Source organism: Rhamphochromis longiceps, linkage group LG12 (assembly GCF_057381845.1).
Source record: "Rhamphochromis longiceps isolate RC_006_pf linkage group LG12, R_longiceps_female_GT1.1, whole genome shotgun sequence".
Lineage (NCBI taxonomy): Eukaryota > Metazoa > Chordata > Actinopteri > Cichliformes > Cichlidae > Rhamphochromis > Rhamphochromis longiceps.
The window spans coordinates 28,648,863-28,676,598 of record NC_140568.1 but is presented as its reverse complement, the minus strand read 5'-3'; the positions used below and the strand labels follow the sequence as shown (position 1 = coordinate 28,676,598).

General features: G+C 39.5%; 1 protein-coding gene across 1 annotated transcript in view; it reads right to left on the bottom strand.

The window, feature by feature from the left end:
* The window catches only part of stpg2 (sperm-tail PG-rich repeat containing 2), a 65,750-nt gene that overhangs the window by 26,977 nt on the left and 11,037 nt on the right, over positions 1-27,736 (bottom strand). The window contains exons 7-10 of the mRNA XM_085425664.1: positions 26,003-26,107; positions 18,711-18,870; positions 17,153-17,316; positions 16,840-16,932 (exon numbers count right to left, since the gene is read on the bottom strand). Of these exons, the coding sequence (XP_085281790.1) occupies positions 16,840-16,932; positions 17,153-17,316; positions 18,711-18,870; positions 26,003-26,107 (522 nt within the window). The remainder of the gene's footprint in view (positions 1-16,839; positions 16,933-17,152; positions 17,317-18,710; positions 18,871-26,002; positions 26,108-27,736) is intronic.

The following is a 27,736-nucleotide window of genomic DNA, read 5'->3' as shown; positions in this document are numbered from 1 at the left end:
TTGCATGCAGAGTTCGCATATAGTGATCAATTTCAGCCAGTGGATCCAAACAGAGCAGCAACAATCACATGATACCTGGGAAACAAATATTACCTGGTATTCAATATATGCCAGCCGGGGTTTGACTTTGTGTCGGATCTGAAAGGAAATAAGTGGTATCGCACATCACAAGGAGGAGGGTAAATCATCTCGCACAACAGCACATAGCCGTAGGTCATTTCCTTTCTTATTTTGTTTATTGCTGCAAGCAAACAGAGGAGAGTGAGCAAGTATAGAAAACACAAAAAGATAGAAAAAGGGAGTCAAATCTCTCACCTGAAAAAAAACCAGTCAATACCGCTACAAAATGCAGCAGCAGGAGTCGTTCCACCCCCTGTTTCCTCTTCACTTTTTACTTTTCTATCTATCACATTTATGAAATGTTCTCAAGATATTCAAAGCATGATGGAAGTGTTACTGTCTGATGCCTCAGGGTAGAAGTGTCACTAAGCGCTCATTCAATCACTTAATTGTGCGTGTGTGTGTGTTGATCTCCTGTGTGTGAACCACTACAAATTGTGTGTGCATTAATAAGAGTTTGCAAATGGACCTATCTAGACATGTTTCTACATTCCAGGTGATATCGGAGTAATATGTATGTATTTATGTGTTTATGGGTGCATTTCAAATGAGTCGCGTTCACAGTAACAGCACTGTGTGTCAGTGTGTGTGAGCTTGCTTAAATTCTCACAGGGATTCCCATCATCATCATTACCCAGACAGCTGACAGTAAAATCCATATCAAATCTATAAGTCTATTTTCCTGTTTTTGTTCCTTTCTTTCATCACCCGACTCCCTTGTCTCCCATAAATAGAGGCTGCACCATGACATGCCATTAGCTGTCCATGGATATATCATAAAAATGCAATGAAACACAGAGACAAAAAGTCAATAAGTGACAAACCCTGGCCCACTGCATATTTTGCAACTCAACCATATCTCGCCCATGGCATATGCAACTGTCACACTCTCTGACTGAGTCCCGCTGCTTTTATTTATCATCTTTAATTTTTCACCACTTGTCCTCCCATCTTTCTCCCTTCATTTGAACTCTTTTTTTCCCTCTTCCATCAAACCCCACCACCAACTTTCTACCCAGTTCCTTAATCTCACCCCCTTCATTCTCTGTGTAATTTCGCCACATGGGTTTCCACATTTCGGTTCATTCTGCAGCGCAGAGCAAGCGTTGATGCTCTTCAGCTGGATAAATGTATGTTTAGCAAACACTCTAATTATCTCAACCAGAGCTAATAGGATAGATAATTACACAATATACACAGAGGTTCTCTTTCGCGTTCTCTTTGTCTCTCCTTCAATCCCTCCTACTGTTTCTTCCATTTAGTTTCATCTCTCCTTTAATTTTTCTGTCTCTCTCACATCCATTATGTGTGGTATCTTTTTCTGAGAGCAGTATATTGTTTTTTGCACTTGTCATCCACATTAATGAGGTTTTTCTTCACTGTGTCAGCCCTTGTCAATGATGTCTCTCTGTGTCACTACACACAGCATCGACTGAATAAGAATTTTATGCTGTATATGGCCAACAAAAGGGATAGGAGGGAAGCACAGCAATTTAGAATCCACATACCTCCCCTTGACAATATATTTTGACTTGGTGTGCATCAATACTGGCAGGACACTCTGGAGCTGCCTCACACACTGTAGGTACAGTAACACCTAGCACAGTTACATATTTTAGCATTTAGCGTTAACTATGTTTTATGAGTGAATTAACTTCATTTCAGTACATGGCCCTTATTACCCATCATTCACAGGAACAAAAGCAAAATTATAATATATGAGTAAGTGTAAAATGCACACAGCCTGTGTATTATCTTAACAAGCAACAGAAGGAGCTGCCAAGCGGAGGATGGAAATGTCTCCAGCTGAGAAGTGCTCCCTTTTTTCTATTTGTTTTCATTATTATTTTGGCACCATTGATATATTATGAATCTTGCTTCCAATCAATGTCAGCGGTACATGTAATAAAAAACATGTTTAATATCGTCTCTCACTGATTCAGTTTCTCTGAGAGAGAATTATGAAGTCTTCTTCATTGTCAGTAAAAGATATTAGTACAGATAAAGTGAAGTGTGTTTGACTGACAGAGACATTATTGCTTGGTTCCAGTTTCTTCCATGAGGCAAAGAAAATTGCAACAAAAATCTTCATATTGTTGAATATTTAAATTGGGGGGGGGGGTGTCACTGGCCAGCTGGGGCCCTGCATGTGTTCACTCTGATACCAGGACTGTAGGGTTCCCCCCATAATCCAAAGATATTTTTGTTTAAGATATTGGTGATGTACCTGTGTCAGAGCTTCCTGTGTTAGCCTTGTGTTAGACTGGTGACCTGTTCAAGGTATACAAAACCTGCTCTAGTTAATAACTTATTGTGCTCACTGAATTTTGAGCTTCTAGAACAGGGGTGTCAAACTCAAATACACAGTGGGCCAAAATTCAAAACTGGAACAAAGTCGCGGGCTAACGTTAATATTTATTGAAATATATTTATTCCTCCAGATATAAGAATGAATCTTTTCTTATGGACTCAAACACGTTTAGCTGAAAAACTGAATATGGAACAAGCAAAGCTTAATACTAAACAATATATATATTAGCTGTATAATACCAGTAGGCCAGCTCTAATAGTAATTTGGTATGGCTTCGCGGGCCAAATGTAATTAGGCTGCGGGCCAAATTTGGCCCGCGGGCCAGAGTTTGACACCTATGTTCTAGAAGGTAGGGGAGGCCAGTGAGGATACCAAAGCTATGCTATGTTTATGCTGTCTTTTCATCTTGGTGTTACAATTAAACTATTTTCATATAATAGTAGATGTCGATATGACCATAGCTGAGGGAAGGGGCGTAGATCAACCGGTATATCGAACTCTTCGCTTTTACTCAGCTGTCTTTTCAACACACCAAACCACTACAATCAACCATCTATTGATCTCCCACTTCCCTCTATCCTCACTCGTAAACAAGACCCTGAGATACTTAAACTCGTCCCTGACCCATAGTGGGCATTCCACCCTTTTCCAGTTTGTCAAATGTCTGAGTTAGATGTTTTTCTTTCATCGCACTAAAATACATACATCTTGAGGACTATTTTTAAATGAGGCAAAACATCTGAAGATCTCAACTTGGACCACTTTTACATGTTGTCATATCGTAAGTCACAAATGCCCCCAAACTGCACAGATGAACAGATTTTAATCACATTACATTTATTGAGTTGCCATGGAGCGTTCCCTTTTTCTTATGTTTTTGAAATAGTTTTTGTATTAACTTGTGTATATCTGCCATAATTCACACCTGTTCATTAACAACAATAGCATACAGTCAGTATTTAGAGTAGTTACAGATCATACATTAAATGAGGAAAAACCTCTTATTTTCTGTTGTGCTATAAACATAAGAGAGGGCAAATTTCTCACACAAATCTGTGCGTAAATCATGCATACAGACATTTCGCACAAATCAGTGATTCATCAATATTTTCATACCTGGATTTGTTTGTACTCTACGATCATTATTTATGGTCATTATTTGGAGTTTTCCAAAACGCTTTAAGTTAAAAAATATTCACAATTACAATTAAATAATTAAATAAAAGATTAAATTGTATGTAAAGAAAACAAAATGCTAAATGTGAGGGTATAGGATTTCATCTTTTAATTTACAAATTTTTCTAATATTCTTAATCTCATTTTATTTTACCTTAAGTTATGTCGTCTTTCATTAAGAATGACTTCTGTTATTGTTGGATGTCATCACACACAGTCTCATTTCTTGGCATTTAACGGCACCGCTGATGCTGAAGAATACTGATTTTTTTCACTGCAGTGAGTTTCTCATCTCAGACTGACAGATCAGCTGCTCACTGATCTCAACCTGTTTTCTTCTCTTGCTTAGTCTCGTAGTCCTATAAACTTTGATGTCCAAACCTTTGTTAGTTTTGTTTTGTTTGTCTTTTTAATTTGACCCACAGTGAGTGTCTTGGAGGAAATGTTAATAACAACCTCTGTCACTCCCATGGAAACACTTTGGAAAGCTGCATATTTCCTGGCTTCCTCCTCAGACAGTACTGTTTCAGTTTCTTGAGTATGACTTTCTAATCTTCATCACTGCTCAAGCCTGTTGGTTTAAGGTGTCTGAACAACATGAGTCAAATGTGTTATTTTTATTTATTTTTAATTCTACCTACTTTAGGATAGTACTGGCAAAATTGAATATGTATACTAATTGAGAATATAGTAATGAGATAAATGAAAAAATTGCAGGACTGTTGTTAATGCTGGAAATAAACTAAAGCGGAGAAAGTTGCAACCTTTCACTTGCTGAAAATACAGAATAATGAGGCTCTGCTTCTTCGGTGAGTTTCTGCTTTAGTGGTGTAACGGTGGTTAATCTAAGGTGTTGGCTGAACTTTTCACTTTTACCTCATGGATTTTTTTTAATATCAAATAATACTCTATTTACTCACAGTCATTGCATTGTGTATCTCATTGGATTAACCAATAAGTTTAACCCACTGTCCACAATTCAATGACATCACAGGTTGCAATGTACCCCTTATTAAAGGAATAGCTATCACCTTACGATAAACCAATACCCTTACCACTGACAATTCCTCACTCTCACTAAATAAAAAAGAGTGAAAATCCACTAGAAACTTTATTAATCTTATCACTGCTAACAGAGATGATGTAAAGCAGAGATGTAGTTGAAGAACTTGACAGACAAAATGCCAAGTCAAATTTCTCTCCTGTCACTTCAAGGGACAAGGCAATACTTCACTGACTTATAGAAAAGGGAGGAATTCCACTGCCTCGGGTTGAAACATAGGTCCAAATTAAATTCTACACTTATTCTCTGCCAGCACTGCCTGAGGGTATCCCATGACCTTTGAGGGAGAAAGGCCAGTGTCAGGAAGGGTTGGACAGGAGGAGGAGAGAATGTGAAAAGAGGTATATGAGGTGAAAGAAAACAGTGATGAAAGGGGGGGGGAGATGTAGGGAGACCAGTCCAGAAGTGAAGAAAGAAGGTTTGGGGATCAAGGGAAATGATACTGGAAAACGCTCTGGATTAAAGTGGGAGAGAAAAGCAAACACTCATTTAAGCTGTGCTCTATACTCATAATCATCTCTCCTTTCATATCTGCCATTTCCCAACAAGGTGTGAGTCTTTCTTCTCCCCAGACAGGTAATCAGCCCCTATCAGATCCAGACCTGTGGGTAAAGTGCAGATCTGACATAGCTTCAAGTATTTGAACAAGTCATGTTGTGTTTGATTTAAATTGTCAGAAATTTAAGAAACCAGATAAGACTCCTCAAAATCTTCCTATTAAATTATGCAGTACTTGTTACACAGTATACACTTATCAGCCACTTTGTTAGGTACACCTTGCTAGTCCCAGGTTGAATCCACTTCTCTCTTGAAAACTATTTTTTTTTCTGACATAGATTCACTAAGATGCTGGAAACAATCCTCTGTGCTTCATATTGACATGGCAACATCACACAGTCGCTGCAGATTTGTCAGCTGCACATCCATGATGCGAATTTCCTGTACCACCACAACCCAATCTCTGTTGGATCAAAATCTGGTGACTGGTGAGGCCATTTGAGCACAGTTAACTCATTGTCATGTTCAAGAAACCAGTTTGAGATGATTTGAGCTTTGGGACATGGAAGTAGCCATCACAAATAGGTACACAGTGGTGATAAAGTGATGGACATGTCTAGGGTGTAAAAGTAAACCCTAGACATGGTTGTCTGGGAAAATCCCAGCAGATCAACAGTTTCTGAAATACTCAGACCAAGTCTTCTGACACCAACAACAATGCCCTGTTCAAACTCACTTAAATGAATTTTTCTTCCTCATTCTGATATTCACTTTGAACATCAGCACGTTGTCTCAGCCAAGCAGTTACACAGATGACCTAACAAAGTGGCAAGTGAGTGGCTATTTAGGAACTGTTTAGTCATTAAATCTTTAGAAAACTAATTTGAAATTCACTGAGAGGAAACTTAATAATAGACTCCTCCCAAATAATGTGGAACTCGCCAGTAAACAAAAAAACCTCTTTAAAATAAATGATCAGAAAAATAAAAGTCACCCAGTAATAGCAAAGACAAGTTAGATAACAGGTCTCCTGGATGTGTGTTTAACGCACTGCACAAAAGCAGCTTCTATCATTTCAACTGACATGGTGTATCTTTTATATTTCTGATTTCAAAAGCCATGAAATGTGAATAAATTCTCCAGCAAAATGTTGACCTTTAATACTAATTGAAGCTTTTAAGTCAAAGTACAGAAGACATAAACTCCCACACATAAAAGAGATAATAAAGACACACTTTTTGCCTTTATTCTTTTTTCCTGCTTTTTTGCCTTCTCATGTTCGTGATTGCTTTCTGATTAGACTCTTTTAATATCCATCCCAGTGGGGGACCGTTACCAGGGATACAGCCTTGGCTGAAGCACAGCATGTGGCTAACTGTTACAGCTAAGATGTCCCCAGGTGATTTTTCATTAAATGGTCATAAAGGGGGCTCTGTGTGCAGCAACTACACTTAGCCTCAGATCGTCCCCACCACGGACAATTTGAAGGTGCTATTCCCCTATAAACAAAACCACAGACAGGTGTAAGTGAGGAAAACAGGGTGGCGATATTGTAAATGAAAGCTGTTTTTTTCTGCTATTTTGAGAATGATGTTTTGATTTTTTGTTTGTGTTTTTCCCCTAGCCCAATTTGGAATGTACAAAATCCTCTGTGCTGCAGTCCTCATCTCTGTTAATGCTGTTTGCCTGAGGAGAGATGCAGACGGGCATGTGCTACCTCTGAGACATGTGTCACCAGCTGCTTCTTTTCAGCCTCCCACCTGCAAACATGACCAATTATGTTTGCGTGAACACACAACCAAGCTGGAGGTACTGCGACTGGGAACTGAACCAAGTTAAAGCCGTTGTTAAATATTTAATCAGCTCATGTCTCCAGCATGTAATGAAAGCCTCCTGCTGATCATTTCAACTTGCAGACATCCAATCCTGATCAAAAACTATTAGCACATGACAATGTCAAAATCTGAACATTATGCAGATTCTGTGTAGTATGCTGTCAAGTTTTCTACTGCATTGGAATTTAGCAAACTAAGGATTCTAAGTGAGTCAGATCATCCATCAGCACAATATACTGCAGCTTGACAGAAAACTCAACTGAGCCATTGTCATGAAAAATAGCAAACGCTGCAGACAGATATATGAGGTAGAGACTAATAAAGAGGTGATCAGCACCACAATTCTTGATGGATCGCTCGCAGTTTTCTAATTAGTCCCAACACTCTCACTTGAGCTCATTTGTGATATGCAATAAAATCTGACAGATCTGCATTATCTGAATGCATAAACAATGTAAAAATGTATAAATATATACAGCGTGCTTACTGCATTTTTTGCCAAACTGCCATAAAAAAATACAATGAGAATAAAAGCTTTAACAAATGCCCTGTTTTGCCTGATGGCATTTTAGTGGCAGGCACACAGTACAACTCATGAGGCCAGCAAAAATAATGTTTTGCACTACGCAGATAGTTTTTTTTTTCTCAAAGATATTTTTATTGAGTTGAAGCAACAAAGAAAAGCAAATACACGCAGAATTGACAAACACCAAACAAGCAAGTTTCACAGCGACTGTTAAAACTGAAATATCAGAATACAGATTAATGACACACTCACATGTCTTATAATTGCTTCCAGCAGTTTATCCCCTACCCACAACACTTAGAACCCCTATCCCTCAGACCAGGAAGGAAAAAACCAAACAAACAAAGCAAGAAAAAAGAAGCAAACAAATAAAAACAACATCACAGATAAATCAAAAACAAAATAAGAAAAACACACAAACGACTAACAATAAATAAATAAATAAATAAGTAAATAAATAAATAAAAAGAAGAAGAAGGGGGGAGGATTTACTGAGCAATGCTGGAAGTCGGGTTTGTAGCCTGGAGGCTGGAAAAGTATTTCAGGAATTGCCCCCACACCTTGTAAAACTTACCGCTGTTGTTGCTAATCGCATACCGGATCTTTTCAAGGCTCAGATAGTACATAAGGTCCCTCAGCCACTGAGCCTGGGTGGGCAAAGGGGCACCCCTCCATCTTAGGAGGATTGTACGTCTAGCTACAAGGGAGGCGAAGGAGAGCATGCAACGCTGTGACGAGGTCAACCGTGCATCAGCCTCTCCAGTGGTGCCAAAAAGCGCAACTAAAGGGTCAGGATCCATATGGTGTCCAACAAGTAGGGATAAGGTCTGAAATATATCTCTCCAGAATCCTTCGAGGCTAGGGCACTTCCAGAACATATGAATAAGGGAAGCCTCCGCACTCCCACACTTATCACAGGTAGGGTCAACGTTCGGATACATACGGGATAGTTTGACTTTGGAGAGATGGAACCTATGCACAACCTTAAATTGTAAAAGACAGTGGCGGGCACATAGGGACGTGGAATTAACTAATTTGAGTATTAAGTCCCATGTATCCATAGACAGGGACTGATTTAAATCTTGTTCCCAGGCCGTTTTAATCCGATCTATCGAAGAACCGTTCATGCTCACCAGCCTGTCATAAATAAGAGAGATAAACCCTTTACGTGTTGGGATTAGGGTGAGGAGCATATCCCCTGGGTTTGCAGCTGGTGCTACCGGAAAGTTTGGAATCTGAGATTGGAGGAAATGTCTGGTCTGCAAATATCTGAAAAAATGTGTACGTGGGAGATTAAATTTTTCAGAAAGCTGGGCAAAAGATGCAAAAGTATTGTCAAAAAATAGATCATTGAAACATGTAATGCCCTTATCATGCCAATCTCGAAATATAGGATCAGATAGTGATGGCTGAAAAAGGGGGTTAGAAAGAATTGGACTTAGAAGGGAGAAACCTGTTAATCCAAAATGCTTCCTCATCTGAGCCCACACCCTCACCGTGTGCCAGACAACTGGGTTATCGATTGTCTTGTTTGGGGGAAGGGGGAGTGAAGATCCAATCAGGGCCAGGACAGAAGAGCCTGTGGGCGAGTTCAACTCCATGAGCACCCAGGATGGGCAATTACCCTTGTTGTGGAAGTAAAGCCAAGATATAATGTAGCGCATGTTTGCTGACCAATAGTAATATCGAAGGTTAGGCAGTGCCAGGCCTCCACGACTCTTGGGTTTTTGGAGTTGAGCCTTGTTCAATCGAGGGCGTTTACCCCTCCATATATAAGATGAGATAATTGAGTCCAAGGAATCAAAGAAGGATTTGGGGATAAATACTGGTAACAATTGGAAGAGATACAAAAATTTAGGAAGTATATTCATTTTGATTGAGTTGATTCTTCCCACCAAAGAGGTGGAGAGAGGGGACCACTGTGCCAGATGTTTTTTTGCATTATTTAACAGAGGAAGGAAGTTCGCTTTGAAGAGACATTTATGTGTCCTTGTAATAATTACACCTAGATATGTAAATTGATTCCCTGCTATTCTAAAGGGGAGGGTAGTATAGTCAAACACTGGTGCCCCTCCATCCACAGGAAACAACTCACTTTTACATAGGTTGAGCTTGTATCCTGAAAACTGGCCAAATTGGCGAAGTATGGATAACATTGCAGGTACAGATATTTTGGGGTTTGAAATAAAAATTAAAAGATCATCGGCATACAAGGATACTTTATGTTCAGCACCTTTCCTCCGGATCCCATTGATCTCCCCACAGCTGCGGAGTGCAATGGCGAGTGGTTCTATAGCCAGATTGAAAAGAAGAGGACTTAAGGGGCATCCCTGACGGGTTCCTCGTTGGAGGTTGAAAGGCCGCGACTGTATGGAATTAGTAAAAACTGAAGCGTTAGGGCACATATATAATAACCTTATCCATGAAATAAATTTCGATCCAAAATTGAATTTATCTAGGATCGTGAATAAATATTTCCACTCTACCCGATCAAATGCCTTCTCCGCATCTAGGGAGAGAATGCACTCAGGACCCTGATTGGAAGGGGTGTATAATACATCCAATAGTCGGCGGATATTGGAATAAGAGTAACGATTCTTAATGAAGCCTGTTTGATCTTCGGATATAACTGAGGGCAAGATATTTTCCAGCCTACGCGCCAAAACCTTGGCCAAAATTTTAGCATCAACATTTAATAGAGAGATTGGCCTAAAGGATGAGCATTCCACAGGATCCTTACCTTTCTTTGGGACAAGAGCAATACTTGCCTCGTAAAAGGATGGCGGAAGTCTACCACACTTCCATGAGTCGGAAAGGGTTAAATGTAGTTGAGGTAAAAGCAAGGGTGAGAATGCTTTGAAAAATTCTACAGGAAAGCCGTCAGGGCCAGGGGATTTCCCAGGCTGCAATGAGGAGATGGCTGCGCTCAGCTCCTCTGGCGTGATGGGTTCATCCAATCTGTTTTTACTATCAGAGGAAAGCATAGGTACATTCAAAGTCTTTAGAAAGTTATCCATTAAAGTGTTTTCCTGCGGGAATTTGGAGGTGTAAAGTTGGGAGTAAAAAGCCCTAAACGTATCATTAATTTTGGAAGGGTCCGAAGTGATATTACCATTAGCCATTCTAATCTTCGTGATATGTTGTTTTGCCTGGAAGCCCCTTAACTGGCTGGCAAGCATCTTACCCGATTTATCGCTATGAATATAAAACAAACTCTTACTCTTCAGGAGCTGACGTTCAATTGAGTGCGTTGAGAGGAGCTCAAATTTAGTCTGAAGCTCCACGCGCTTATTGTATAGGTCTGGGCTTTTTACCTTAGCATAGAGCAGATCTATTTCTTTGATTCGGTTGACTAAATCGAGTCGTTCTATACAGGCCTTCTTCTTCATATTAGCAGTATAGGAAATAACCTGTCCCCTAAGAAAGGCTTTTAGCGTATCCCAAATTGTTAAGCTAGAAGTTTCTCCTACGGTATTCGTTTTAAGAAACAAGTTTATTTGTTCTTTCATGAATTCCAGGAAGTTTACATCTGCCAGGAGAGTCGAATTAAAACGCCAGTGTCGTCTGGATTGAGGGATGTCTGGGAAACTCATTGATAGCACAACAGGGGAATGGTCTGATATCACTATGGTCTGGTATTCACAGGATCGGACCCATGGAGTCAGCTGCTTATGAATAAGAAAATAATCGATCCTAGAATAAGTGTGGTGTACCTGTGAGAAAAAAGAATACTCTCTTCCGTGGGGGTGTAAGCAGCGCCAAACATCAGAGACACCACAGTTAGATAAAAAGGATTGGATGAAAAGAGCAGATTTACTGACAGTGCAGGGATTCGGGGAGGATCGGTCTAACACAGGGTCCAGCCAACAGTTGAGGTCACCACCAAGTATAAGAGAATATGAGCTCAGATCAGGCAACAACGAGAAAGCACGCTGGAAGAAAGCTACATTATCAATATTAGGGGCATATATGTTGGCCAACACAACTTTCGTATTACAGAGTTTACCCGAAACAAAAACGTACCGGCCACTCGTATCAGAAATTACATTATGTTCCTCAAAAGGAATATTTTGGTCAATTAGAATAGAAACGCCTCTGGCCTTAGCCTGAAAGGTGGAATGAAAGTGCTGCCCTGCCCATCGGGACATAAGACGAGAGTTATCCGAATCACGGAGATGTGTTTCTTGAAGAAAGACAACAGCTGCTTTAAACTGCTTTATGTGTGAGAGCACCTTCCTTCTTTTAACAGGGTGGTTTAAACCTTTGACATTCCAGCTTACAAAGTTCAAGCGACTACCCATAGTCCCGCACTGAAAATGTAAGAAAACAGGTGCAGCTGAAAACAGAGTACAAAAAAAATGACAAGCAAGCGACTAAAACAGAGAGTAGAATGGTTCCCGGATCCCCCAACTTGACAAAACAACATAAAACCACCCCGGCTCTGAAGGATGTCTCCCCCCTCCCCCCATTCCCCATCCACCCCCCCACCCACAAGACAGCTGCCAAGGAAAAAAGCAGCAAGCTCTCCAAAACACACATTGTGTACCCTCCAGAACAATAAACTCTTCCTGTCTAACACTAAGAACAGACTTTAGCTCCCATAACGATGATTACAGTAAGCACAACACTCCTCTATGAGCAGTAGAAATTTGTTAAAGCAGTCACCATAGAACCACAACAGAACCAATGATCAACTTTGGGGACAATAGAAGCAATGAGATATGAATAGCCCCCCAGCTAGTAAATAGCAGAGAAGAAGGGGGGGGGGAAGAAAAAAAAAAGGAAGAGACGTCGGTAATGCCTGGATATGAACGAAAGTCCTTCCACATCCCAGGAGACGAAGATAGCCAGGACAATCTACTCACAGGGCTGACCCGCGGACAAACGTCAACACCAGATAAGCAGGCTCTCAGGGTGATTTGGCTGTAGCGGGTAGGCCGTCCAAGTACCTCCTCGCTTCATCGGCCGAATGAAGCCAGCGTCTTGCGCCGTCAGGAGACGTGATGCGAAGTCGTGCAGGATACAGCAGAGCGGGCTTGAGACCCCATTTGTACAGCTCGGACATCACTTCCCGGTACTCCACTCGCTTGCTCAAAACTTCCGGGCAGTAATCCTCCACCACGCGGATCTGCCGACCATGGTATTCTAGTGTCCCTCCTCGCCGGGCCTCCCGGATAAGAAAGTCCTTTACCTGGTACCGATGAAGGCGTATAATTACGGGTCGCGGTCTCTGACCTGGGGCTGGCTTAGCGGCAGGTATACGGTGGGCCCTGTCGATCTCCGGGCGGGTCGGGAGCCTCTCCTTCCCGAAAACCTCACAAAGCAAATCTGCAAAGAATTCTGTGGGATGCCCACCTTCAACGCCCTCCTCGAGTCCCAGGATACGCAGGTTCTGGCGCCTACTTCGGCTTTCTAAGTCCGTAACTTTAGCCAGGAGTTTAGTGTTGGATTCGCTGAGATTGGAACAAACGTCCTCGAGATCTCTAACCTGCTGGCTTAAGTCGTCCGCTGCTAGCTCTAGAGATCCGAGCCGTTGGCCATGGTCTTCCACCGCAGAGCGGACTTCGTCAAACTTCGACTCCAGTAGACTAAAAGATGTTTTGAAGTCGCTGGCCAATGCCTCCCTATGCTGCTCCAGAAGGGAGGAGATGGCCGCCATGTTCAGCTTAGGTGCGTCGTCCTCCTTTTCTGCCGCTTTAGTGCGTTTCGAGGCCATGTTAGAACGAGGAAAAACCAATTTCGGAGACCGTAAAATAAAACGTACGCAGTTCAATAGTTTTGTTGTGAATTGGCTGGTTCAGGAGTGGAAAAGGTAAAAAAGTTAGCGGAGCAGTCTTCTCCTCTACCTGCTACATCCCCCTAGCGACCGGAAGTCCGCAGATAGTTTTATGACATTATTTTTCTGCTGTGCAGCTCATAGCACCATGAAACACAATTAAGTTAACATCTTTTGCCCAAATGACAATGATCTCTGATCTCACTACATGGCAGAGCAAGAGAATTTTTTCACTGGAGATTGCCGATGTGTGATATTAGTATGCTAAGTCGCAAATGGAGACGCATTTGATAATATTTTCATTTCTCGCACATGTCAATTTCTAAAGTTGAGCTACTTATGCAATATCGCGGTTCCTAAGCCCTGCTCCTTTGTCCCCAGAGTCCTGCTGGTTTAATGTCCTAACAGGTAGTTAATGGCATCCAGCTGGTGTCCACGGTGTAAATCCCTCTCTGAACATACAGCAAGAACAAAACCCATTAAGGTTATGTGTCACGACCAGTGACTGTAAAGCATTTTTGGTTTGTGCAGAGGGGATGGAAAACCACTGGGACTTCAACGTCATCTAACTTGGGAAATACCATTATCATTATTTTTTAATATTTAACTTCAAAGGGACTTAAACTGTCTGAGTTTCCTATCGTTTTAACTATTGATATAGTATAGTAACCAAATGGGATATAATAAATAAACACCACAATAATGCAGCACATTAAAACTGACAACAAAAAGTAGGAATTTCATTTGTCACCTATATACACACAAACATAGAAAATGAATATGTATATATGCAGAAAGCTTTTAATCAGCTTCTTTGATGTACATACAGTAAGTGCACAGCCATGATTTCGAATATGAAAAATCTGCGACAGCAGAGTGTGAAGTCAGATTGAACCGAAATATTACAAAGCAGCATCTTGAAGTCTAAATAAGTTCATTCTCACTCCTGAAAAACACTGAAAAATTCAGGCACATTCACACTGTGAGGAAAAGCTGCGCACTCTGCCAGTCAGTCTGTCACATCACTGTGCCACCACTCGCTGTCGCGCACACACACACACACACACACACACAATAGAAAAAAGTCATAAAGGAGCATGCAGTTAAAATAAGAAAGAATTGTTGAGTGCCTGCATGTACACACGTACCCATATTGTGTAGTTTGTTGAGTGTCTATAAATAATAACACTGCTGATATCACACCAATTTAATTAGAGTTGCTGAGAAGTGCAAACAAGTGGACATGTCAAGGCATGTTCAAGATTACTTGCCAGAAATAGATTTTTTCTTTGAAACATCCTGTGAGAGTGATATGCAGAGAGAGATGCACATGAATCTCACAAGATCAATTGAATCCAGTGATGCTAGAGTTACAGTATGTACCTACAGATCTTTGCCCACGATGCCAAGTGCAAAATTACCCTTTAAACATTGTCTTTGTAGAGAGCACCAGTTTGCAGTGTTAAAATCAGCTCTGGGGACCTTTGCCTCAAGATGAAGATAACGCTTCTAACCTTCAGAGTTAATCAGAGTAAACAGCAGCTGGTACCCAGAAGGGTACTTGAAAGTACAAATTCTGCATCTTTAATATTCACTGTAGCTCAGGCAGAAATTCACATGTTCACAATTTTTCAGTGCTCGAGTTAGTAAAATTCAATCCCTCACATCCAGCAATTTCACATTTGCATTATTTATATGCAAGTAAATATTGGCATGTCTCATACAGGGCAAAGAAATACTGCTTCACATTCGAAACAGTTACTTTTTGCCAGTTGTCTGTTTGTTTAGATGAAAATCTGCAAAGACGTGGGATTTATTATAATTTTTTATCAAATGTAATATTAGATTTAAGCATGAAATATACCACCCAGGAATAAATAAGTCCTTCAATTTACAGTGTGTGTGCAGTTTCCTTTGGCTGTGTAGTTATCATCTTGTGTTGAGCAGTAAATTGATTCACTCTTGCAGGACTTCACATCTGTGAATATTTACACACTGAGGACCCAGTATGAAAAAAGTCCTGATCTCTCAACTTTAAAAACAAAAGAATATAAACCAACATTTTGACACTGAAAAATTAAAGATATTAAAGATTAAATCATGATGCCACCCTGTTACACGGACCTAGAACCCGGCCAGCGACCTCTCATACCCATCAGTTACCAGGGAAAAATGTATATATTTGCCAACTGGTTGGTGAATATACATTGCTGGGGTTTGATGACAGTACCTTTATGCACACTACCTGTGCATAAAGGTCAGTCCATGGCCCCCTCCAAACCAGAGAACAACTAGAGAAAAATGCTCAAAATGAGATACACAAACCTACACCAAAACCTTCCTTGTGATTGTTTTGGAGTCTGGAAGGTTCCCATGGTTACCTGCAATGCTTCTGTGCATGGAGGATCTCAACTTGTCTGCAAATGCTCATGAACTACTCAGTGAGCAGCAGTAAAACTCTGAAAAGTGTAACGCAACTTTCACTTTGAAGACAAAGCCAAAATCTGTTTCCAATTTGGACCACACTTTTTCAAGTTGCCCTACCAGCACCTTCCAATAACAAGTAGGTTTTCTGATCGCATACTGCTCTGTCGCTGGTGGTTTGTTGCTAGCCTAGATTCCAGCCTCCAGTTACCTAGGTAACTCTAATGTATGTTAGGGTATATCACTTAACAGTGTCCTGCGTTTTATTCATAGCTGCTCTAATCGCTTGCCTTAAAGCTGAGAAAGGTTTAACTCGGGACCCGCAGAGTAAGAAAGCAAAAGTTAACATAAACACCAAAATTTCTGGGGTTGAGATGAATTATTAAACACTTTAAGATAACCAGTTGCTGTAGAAATCTTTAAATTCAAGAATAATATCCTTATAATGGCATCTAGAAAAACAACAGTTTGAAGACAATAACATCAAAGTATTTAATATTGAATCATACAATTAAGCCTAAAAACATAGCTTCCTCTTGTTCTAATTTTGAGTCACACACAAAACTGTTTGATCATAAATAAAATAAATAACTGCTTTGAAAAATAATCAAAGTAACACTGAGAAGTGGAAAGAGTTTGGTATGTAAATATATGACAGATTTTGTATTAAGCAAAGTGGAAGAGAACAAAAGGAGGATGTTCACAGGAAAAGTGACATCACAGAGGAGAGGAGCAAGAAAATAATTATCACAGATGTGACCTGTTTTCTTCAGCTTAAATGAGCATTAGGAGGAAAAAGGAAAAGAAAAGAAGACAATCTGAGAAAATGGACTGCTGTGATGGCCCATTTATGAAACTAAAACCTTGGCACGCTCTACTGTTTTACTTCATTTCGGCTCTTCTGTTAAGTAGGTTTGAGAAGATTTGCAACATAAACTTGATCTCTGGATGGAAAATTGTCCAACAACAACAACTGTGGGAGAATCAAAATCAGAATACTTTATTGATCCCTGGGGGAAATTTTTTTTTTTTTTTTTTGTTACAGTGCTCCATTTTAAACGAGAAACTGGGAGACAAACTCAGAGAAAGAGGAGAGAAAAAGAAACTTACTTTAGCCAGCAGTGGTGAAGCCAGACGCTCTGTGACCGATTTAAAAGCCGCTGTGTGCTGCTGTTTGTAGCTCTCCTCTGTCTTCTTTTCCTTCTATATGCAAAACATATGACAATGACATTAATGTGCCCATACACGTGACAATATGAACATGCAACGTACATGCAAGACTCTAATCAAGCTTAAACTTTTTAGGAGATTTTTTTAAATCAAAAAATATTGACAAACATATTGACGAATCTGGGACTAATCTCTAAATGATGTGATGAATAACACTGTGAAAAATTCATGACTTACTACTAATCTGTCCTACCTCATACTGTGCTGGACTCGGGGTCTCGACAGATTCCTTTTTGTAGAAAAGGGAGCTGCGTTGAGAAGAAGAGCCAAAGCCTCCCGTCTTGGTTTGAGAAAAAAACGCCTTTTTAAAACTTTCCCGGGCTAAGCCATGCTCAAAGACATTGTAGGAACCTGGACCTGGACAGACAGAGGTGTTCACTGTGCATTTTTACACACCTGACCTTAAATAAAGCAGTCCAGGACTACATCGTAATTGGTTGTTGTTCTACTTTCCCTCAAAACCAGCACTTGTTAGTTTTATCTGAAACAACTACGATGATGCAAATCTTGCCATTCAGGCACAGCTATTAGACACATGTTGCAGAGGTGTAACTTTGGCTTAGTGGCACATTTGGCAGGGTGTGTAGCATTCATGTTGTGCTGACTGGGAAGTGACATCTGTGCTACACCTGTGCTACAATAACTTTCATACGGAGGCATTTTACTGCTTTTCTAACATCTGTCTCCTCTGCAATATGTTGTGTTTACAGATGTACTTCAAAAAAAAAAACTGAAGAACAAACAAATGGTCCTTTGCACTTTAACCTAAGAAAATACATATTTGTTATGCAGAATTTGTTAACAGACACACATGACAAAATGCAGCAATATTCAAATATTCAAGGTAGCACAAGTGAAAAACATTAGCATTTTCTCCATTTTTCTCAAGCTAAAATAAAACTAAGACTTTGCCAAAAACTTTTAAAAAAGCAATAAAATATAACTAAACTATCTGTATAAAGTGAATCATCAGAACCATAAAAAAATTAAGGCAGCTTCTTAAAATCAATCATGTGATGCATCACATCTGTCAGTTCTGCTCCACAGACTGCAGAGAGATGTTTGGAAAAGAAAGTACAGAAATAGATTTAATGTTGGTGTGCTCGTAAAGTCTAAGGGTTGTTTTTACATAAATGACTGCTGTTCAAAGTAATATAGGTAGCAATGCCGAAATAGACGAGGCACTAGTTTTATTATTCCTTGTGTTGTATTTCAAAGGCTTAATGCAAGCAGACATCAGAAATTAATCATACCTCTATAAATAAGGGTTCACTCATGGGACAACACAGCGTGCTCTCTCTCTCTCTCTCACACACACACACACACACACATACACACACACACAAGTCACGTCACTTTCATTTCTTTTCAAAATGTTAACACAAGCTGCAATTATTACTTGTTAAATTGAGTATAATGGCCATGTCAGGTTAAACTCTGATCTTTCAGAGAACATGGCTTGTTTAAAAAAGCATCAAAGGCTAATAAATACTGTCCTCTAACATTAAAAGGCAGCAATCAAGTGCAAGTCATGTTTGACATGGTATGAATATTAACTGAAAAGCCTCAGCTATTAACTAAGAGAAAGATCTATGTTTCAAAATCTGTGCAAAGCAAGAAACCCACAGTTTGGAGCAACAATTGATTACTAGATATCTGCTAAACTACATTCTACCGATCAGAGGAAAATCACTGCCTGTGCATTCAAGTACACACAGACATACGCACACACAACAAAAACACATACTGACCTGGTGTGGTGCCTTTTCTGTGGTTAGAAGAGAAGCGAGGTGCAGTGACACCAAATGGACTTTTCTTTATTCCTGAGGTCCTCTTCAGCAGCTCCAGGGCACAGCGCGGGTCATTATATGTACCAACAGGGGGCGACACTTCATTCACAGGGCCAAACCTCTAATGGAAAGAGAATAAAGAGAATGACACAGATGAACGCGTGAAGGAAGAAACACAAAGTGAGGCGTCTTAAGTCAAGTATCCAGCACACACTGAAATTTCACAATTGAATGTTTAATAGCCCTCTTCTATCGATCAAATAGAGACCAACACAGTTTCATCTCCTCGGTGTCCATCTGGAACACGGTAACAAATCCAGCTGCAAATATCCACAGACTCCGCTTCAATCAGTCAAAGCTTTACTTTACCAGAGTCAGCTGGGCCCTCATCTCTGTCCAGGTCATTTGGGATGAAAAGCAGTGGTGGAGGAAGTTCCCATGGTGATATGGGTTTGTTTTTATATCAACAGTCTTTGTTCCTAATAAAGACGTTTTTTGGCAGAAGTATGAGCAAACATGCACAGCTGAAAAAAATCAAGAGAGTTGGGGAAATTGTGTAATGATTGAACTGGGGTTAACATACAGTAGATATTTTGTTGGAGCACAGCAGGGCTTTGAGATGCTAATCTGCAAGCACTAGTTTGATTGGTTTAAACGACTACTGTATCACATTTGATAAACCTAAGTCATCAGCGTGATTAAGTTTCTCCCCTTAAAACCTAAATAAACTGAACAATACATTTTTAAAAATTCCAGATGTAGCAAATACTGTAAGATACAAATTAAAACTCATATATACAAATTAATATTTAATAATTATATTTTAATTCGTCAGAAGATTCAATAAACACTTCATTTAAAAAATAAATTTCTGGCAATTATTTAATAGTTCAGGCTTTAAAGGGTTAACATAAAAAACACAGGTGGGGCAGATGACATATCAATAGCATAAGCAGGGTAATAAATGAAAGTAAAGTTATTGCATTTCATCATGAGAAGGACACAAATTTCATGACAATTCATTCAAATACTCATTGAGATATTTCAATCAGTAACAAAGTCAGACAACAACACAAATCACTATCCATAAAGCCATAGTTCTTTCCTGCCTTTTTGCCTCAAATCTCAAATCCCAATTACATGTGGAAAAGCTCTTCTGACAAAACTAAAAAACACTAAAGGCAAAATAGAAAGAGCAAAAGTGATAATGAAATCAATGACACAAAAAATGAGAGCAGAATGCATACAGAGAGAACTAAGTGGCAGGATAGAAAATGAGATGGAGAAACAGCATCTTCAATGCAAAGATAATGATTCACACAATCAGGTATGTAATGTTCTTTGAACATTTTGCTGATGGCAGCCTCACTTCCAGGGTGTTTCTCTAATAGTCTATTATAACAACACAGGAAACCAAAGAACCAAAACAGATAAGTTGCCGTTTTAGTCAAGATTACTGAAGGTGAACTATGCTTCAGTTTAACTCACAACGGAACCATTCAGCAGAGGAATACAAATCACCTGATACCTTCAAATGGCAGCGAGGCTATATTAACAATGCCTACCCCCACACAAACCACAGCCAATTCCTCAAATGACTGATGTTCAACTACAGAATGGTCTTAAATATAATGTATTTGGAGGCATGCCAATTATTGATTTACAGTTTGCATTTAAACAAGATGCAGCCTATGGAAAATTAGTTGTGGGGTAATGAATTGTGTTAGTAATGCACAGCTGAATTATTGAGCTTTTTTTTTAAGGTAAAAAAACGTGAAGGGAAAATAAAGGAAGAAAATATGTTTAGATGGAAGAAAAAACTGAGCGAAAGTTGAAAATGACACAGTGGGGAAGTTTTTTGGGTTCGAGATTGAAAAGAGAAGAACAAGAATGACAAGAAGAGCTGTCCCAGGGCCAAACCACACTATTTTTTCAAACGCAGTTATAGAGCGGGGGTTTGTGACCATCTGTCAATCTGATTCTGGCTTACTGGCTCTGAGTAAAGTCCTGTTAACAGGCACATTTTCCCTCTTTAACTGACATGCTGAGCTTTGTTACCACTTCACATGGATGCTGGATTTTTTTTCTGCTTCCTGTTGTTCCATTTTTAAGCACATATGATGAAAAATGCCAGAGCAACTCTTTTGAAATTCAAACTCAAAGCCAAAATGTTCATTGGCACTGTTGAGTATTTCAGTGACAGAATGTTATAATGACTGTTAAAGTGAAAAATGAAGACACGGAGAGAAGTGAGACTATAGCCCAAGTACAAGAGCTCTCACTGGTGCCATTTGGCAACAAACAGCTATAAGTTACACTGTTGATGTCAGTTTATACTAAGCAGAAAGAAGGTGGACTACAAGAAGTGAATCCTATGGTGGCACAAAAAGGCCAAGATGTATAACCTTAGCCAAAATGTCTACGCATACACAGGGTGGGTGACGTGAGTGTTTTTTACATGGTGTGTTAGTCCACTGAGCATTCAATGTCAGGTCTGAAGAACGTAACGTGTATGTGGGTTTGTGTAGGTCGGAAGAAAAAGGACAAAAACTAGGAGAACAACTAAAATTTCTGATAAATTCTGAGATTATTTTGAGTCTGAGCTGTTTCACAAATTCAGAATAGAAAGACTCAGCACACATGCTGCCAGTGTGTAAATTGCTAATAGGCTAGAGCTTGACTCAGCACTCAGCAGAGACAGTCAAATTTACATGAATAAAGTGAGATAATGAGTTCTTTGAACAGAAATAATTGTATAGCATTCTTTCTTGAGTTTAACCCCCTAGGACCTGGCGTCCACATATGTGGACATCACATTTTGGGTTATTTAGACCAAAATACTCAATTTTAATCTACAAGGGCCTGATATCCACTTATGAGGACATTATACTGCTACTGTTGTATCGAAATTTTAAATGAATGTCCTTATATGTGGCTCTCATTTTTCTTAGAAACAAAAATTAGGTTAAAAAAAAAAAATCTGGTAATTCTTTGTTTTTACATTGATCAGGTCCCAATCAGCCCAAAAAGTGAAATTAAAAATGCATGCCGTGGAAAAGTTCGGGTCTTAGGAGGTTAAAGAACAAGAATTGGGTGATGCTGTATTTTACCTTGACAAGCCCGAGGCTTATTAACTTCTCTTTGTGAGCATGATTGACTACAAATGGTAGTTTGTCTTTGACAGCATAAAAAGGATTTGTTCTACAGCACTCTTGGACTGACCAATACTCAGTGCAATGGAAAAGTTAATGGAAATCAGTGAAGATCTAAGAAGCAGACTGTAGATTTAACTACGATCATTAGTCCTAACAACTATATGTAAGTAGAAGTTGTTCGAATGTGTCACCATTTTGTAGTGGTGACACACCTTGGGTCTGGAAGAAGACCCAAGGTGTGTCACCCACAGACAAAAAGAAATTGGTGCAGATTTCAGAAACCAATAAGGCTCAAGTTGGTCATTAACTGGTCATTAACAGTGTCACTGTTCACAGTGAAGTGAGTTTTTGATTGCCGTGGACCAAGATGGTGCCAACAAAGAAAGAAAGAAAATCAAAACCTCAGCTGAAAGCTGCAACTGCACACGTGGACGAGCCAAATGGAGGAAGGTTTTATCGTCAGACGAGACAGATTGAGCTATTTGGCCTCACTGACAAGAGTAATGTTTGATGGGGTCTTTCAATCCTAAGAATACTGTACCAAGAAGAGAGGTCAAATATCCAGCCAGAGTAAGATAAATAAAGATGTATACTGTACAATTACACAGGAAAAACAACAGTTCAAAAGAAATCATTAAAAGGCAGAAATTACCATGATATACATGCCCATGATGAGTGTATGTAAATTTCTGACCACAACTTTAAATACTATCAGTGTGCTGCACATTAAACTCAAGGCTTTGTTTCTAGGCCACATCAACACTAAGGGAGTAAGGAACATCACGGTTTGTACTAAATCACATCTAGATCACAAACAATAGCATCTGCTAGATAATGTTATCTTCATAGCTTAGCTACCATTTTCCATTTGTATTCAAATATCAGATGACAAACGCGATGTCTTCTTAAACACTCTATACTGACGCATACATGAAATTCATTTTTTATGTTCTCAGGTTGTCTCTGCACAGCATCAGCTGCAGAAAAATTTCTAAGCTCCTTTTAGGATTTTGTGAGAGCTTCACGGCTCTATGCTTATTCAAGCATTATCATCTATAAATAAAAAATAAATAAAATCACGCAATCCACAGACCGTGATTTTTATTAAAATGTGTGGATTATATGAGGAGCGATCAAAAAGTTTTGTGGCTCAACCAATAAAAGGCACCTGATTTAAATTTAGCTGTTCTACCCTTCAAGGTTGTCACACATCTGAATTCACATGAATTCATGGAGCAAAGCCTCATAAATGTCGAAAAATGACAGGCAATCTCCTGTCTGCATTCCTGATCTCATGAGACACTTTAGGGCTTAAAGATTGTGAACTCCTTCGCTGAAGACTGCTGTTTGCTGTCTGTGTCATAACCACTGATTATACTTATCATAAACGTTGGATCACGGGAAGTCGTCCAGAGGTATGTATGCAGAGACCACCTTGAAGAGGATGGTGGATGAATTTAATTTACATATTTTCTTCATCTACCTTTTGGTTTGTTGTGTACAGAGTCCCAAAACTTTTCATTTTCACATCTTAGTGATTATTTACCATCAAATTCAAAAAATGAGGTTGTATTTTTATTTTTTTTTAATGAGGGTATGGGGAGAAGCAACCAAACAAAAACATGGGGACAAATACAGAAACGCATTAAGTATAGCACACAGAAAGGTCTTACAAGCGATCAGACAACGAGTAAATAAATAAAGGGACTGGACGACTGGAAAAGTGAGACCAAATAAAATCCATGTTTTCACAATGTGTCAGATTGATGCTTTGATATTGGAAAATTGGGAAGTCAAAGGGAGGAGAGATGAGAACTGGAAGATTCCAACTGTTCCTCTTTTATCCTTGCCTCTCTTGCTTCTTTCACCCCTCCCTCCTTTCCTCGTTTCCTTTCCATCCCTCCACAGGATAACAGTGTCAGATGGAACCGGACTCACAGTGAGACGAAGATCTAAGAAAACTGTCGCTCTCAGTACTTCACTGAAGATGACTTGTGACACATGCACGCACACACACACACGCTTCTTGGTGGGTGTCAGTGACGACATCACAGGGTCGATGCACCAACACAGCATGTGGTCGAGGAAATTAGGTCATAGCAAACTGTGACACACACACACCCATGCATGCACACACATGCATAAAATACATCCAAGAATCTAGCATTGGCCGTTTTCACCAGTAAAACTTTTACGTTTTAGATCTAATAAAGGTAGTTTTTGGAATGTGTTTATGCATGTGTGTGTATATCCCAACTGTGCTTGCATATCAGCAGCAACTTGAATCTGAATCTGACTGCACCTAATATACACACAATCTGAATTCGTAATTATGTGTGAGAACATGCACTATCACGTGTGTCAGAGCGATAATGAAATCAGTCTGAGAATTTCACAGGACTAGATCTGTGGGCCAGTGCCACGGAAGAGGAGAAGACAGCTATTCTTGAAACGTGAAACTACACATTTTCACGTCCTTCATCTTCGCTCCTCTGAGCCTCTTAATAAACTCATCTTCACCCCTATCTGAAGAATCCCTCCCATCCCAGCACATCAATTAAACAAGCCAAGAAGGGCTCAGTGTTGTGGATCTGTAACTGATCTGAAAGTATTTCATATTAAAAAGCAATCTCCTTTGAGATATTGTACAGTAAATTGAATATATTTGATTCCTGTAGATTATGTCCAAGCCATCATATATTTCAGCCTGTCATCAGACTCAGAGCTATGAGACCACTGGTTTGAGAAAAGAAGAAACACTTTAGGACTGTACCTGGTGTAGTACTGTCTAGTGCTATATATAGCTTATAATGGGACTGACTACATGAAAAGAATTCAGATTAGGAGGGAGTTGTCTCAGACAGTGGATGAACTGAGAGGTTGTACTATGGCGCAGTATAAAATAGATAAAGATTTGGAGTCTAAGAATAAATTTATGGATTTGCAAAATGACCGTAACAGTTCCTCTTTGAAAATGATAAAATATAAAGGTGTGTCACCAACCCCTTTATTCATATTCTATCTTACAATCAATATCATGTCAACTAGACACTTGCTGCAGTTGCTAGGAGACAGCTAACTACTACATAAATACCTAACTGTAGTACAGTAGCTAATGGGGGTTATAACTCTGATACAAACAGAGGTTTAATTAATAGATGTTAATAATAATGATTTATTTTTACATAAAATTAAAAGTAGAGAAATTATAGAAGCATTCTTGCATTTAATCTAAATCTGTCAGATCGTGCAGACCAGAGGAGAGGACCCAAATGCAGTTGCATGGACACAGGAGCTAAGTGAAGGCAAGCCGTTTATTTAGGCTGATAGACAAAAACTAATACAAACGTGAGAAAACCAAACAAATTACTAAACTAGAAAGCTAAACTGGGAAATTAAACACTAGAAACCTGGAAGCCTTGGAACATAGAAACACATGAGAGGTAAACAGATGCTCTCACAAAGGACCAAGGAAAACAGAGTACACAATATACACAATGTGGGATGATCAGAGAAGTGGAAATACATGGGAACACAGCAGGAAGAAATTTGCACATAACGAGACAATGGAAGCAAAACTAAAAACCATGCACATCAGATGAGGGACTGACAAAATAAAACAGGAAGTAGCATGCACAGCAAGACTCAGACAAGGACACACATGCTTGACACTAGGACAGGGATAAACAAACACGAGAGAACACAACAGGCAGGAAGACAAGGACGAAACACAAGAAGAACATGGGAACAGGTAAGGGAGACAAAACCCCAAGACATAACTGGGATAAGATAGAGAGAGAGAGCAGGAGACACAGAGCATGAAAACAAACAGACATGGAACCATGGCAGACCTAACATGGAAGATCCTAAGGGCAGAACATAAAGGTGAGTGTAAGAAGACAGGAGGAGAACACTAAAGAAACACTAAGACAAGACTGAGGGATTACAAAGTTATTGCAATACTGCCCAGTAAGATACAAATAAATGAACTGACATAAAATCAATGCAACAGCAACACGAAAACCAATACATAAAACTGAAATATACCATATTATCCTGAAACCAACATAGGTTACCACAGACCTGTCTGGACTGTACCTCAGTTTTTGAGAGGAAGGTACAAGAGAATTTCGGCAGGCCGCCAGGCTCAACAGGTTTCTCAAACTGACTTCTGATGTGATACTGGCCTGGACCAGGAACTCCCTGTTGGGAAACAGAAAGTGAAATTTACAGTACATCAAAGGTGAAATTTATCGGGATGCATTTAAATGATTTGCTAATATCACCTTTCGTGTAGCTGTGTCAATAAGAAAAACAGGAGAAAAGCTGAGGAAGTGAAAGAAACAGAGGATAGGATGCAAGGACAGAGTTTCTGAGATTGCGCTTTCCTGTATCTCTTATGAATGATGAGCACTCACTGGCAAGGAGACGAGGCTGAAATATTAAGAAGATCGAACGGAAAAAGAGCAGAGAAAAAAAATGCAGCTAATGATGAGTAACTTGTGAATACATACAGGAAAAAGCCCTTTTCTTTCTCTGCTCTCCAATTAAGTCATTTATGTAAAGAAACAGAGCAGAAAAAACAATCAGCATTAAGTGTGCACAGTGTTTGTGCTTTTGTGTGACCGAGCTGTAATAGTCATGTCATACGCCAACTTAAGAAGACTACGTAATTTTGAGGCAGCAATCATTGCATCTGGCAAAGCAGCAAACAGCACTCACAGAGAGGCTGACAGTGAGAGGCTAAGAAAACCTGGACACTTTCTTACAATCACACCTACGCACATTTCGACGCTGCCTGATACAGAGCTGGGCATTTTTCTGTCGGTTGGAAAACAACAAGGTTTCTCTGCTGCAGGTGGTTTAACTAGTTCTGCAGTAAAACATCACAGAATTCTTTGGCCATTGTTAGCACTGTGAGGGGGAAGCTCAGTGAACCTCTGGACCTTCCCCATGCCATAGGACAGCTCAGAGTCTATTAATGAACAATGACTATATTGCCCTCTTATTTCCTTTCCTCTTAATCAAATTTGCCACGGTGTGCTTCACGTACAGTAAGACTGCCACCATTTTCTTAGGAAACCTGTTTTACTGATTTGCAGCACATACCTATAACATTTTTTTCCACATTTAATAATGATAAGAAGATATGTGCCTGTTTTGTCATTCATAAGAATTTGGTTTGCAAAGACTTTCTGAAGAGATTTACAATGCTTTTATTTCATCATTGCATATGCAAATACATTTGCATATGTGCTCAAAAAGAGTCTTCAAAGCTGGCTGGTTAAAATCAAATCCAATAAAATACATGTGTAACTTGAGAGAAAGGAACTCTGTGTAAAGGTTTCTGCATGCAAGTTATTGCCAAGTGTTCAAGAAAAACTGTATTCTACCTGAGCACTCAAAGCACTTTATATAACAGACCTCATTCTCCCATTCATACAAGCACTTCCCCCCCCCCCAAGCTTAAATGCTTTCTGTCTAACTTTCACACTCCGATGGATGCATCAGAGAGCAGCTCAAGGGTTGCCCAAAGATATCTGCCATGCTGTCTGGAGTAGCCAGGGATAAAACCATCAACCTTCCGATTAGTAGATGACCTGCTCTACAGCCACGCCAACTTTATACAACTTCTCTATTATTTTAGGGTCTTTGCCTTACAGTATAAAGTACTTTGAGGAGACCGTGGTTGTGATTTGGCTGTATTTACATAAAATTGAATTAAACAGAACTTTAAGCTTTTGTATAATGTCTTTGTTGATACAGTTTTAAATCAAACCATACAGTATATAGACATTCTTAATTTTTTTTACAAAGATAACAATGCCTTTC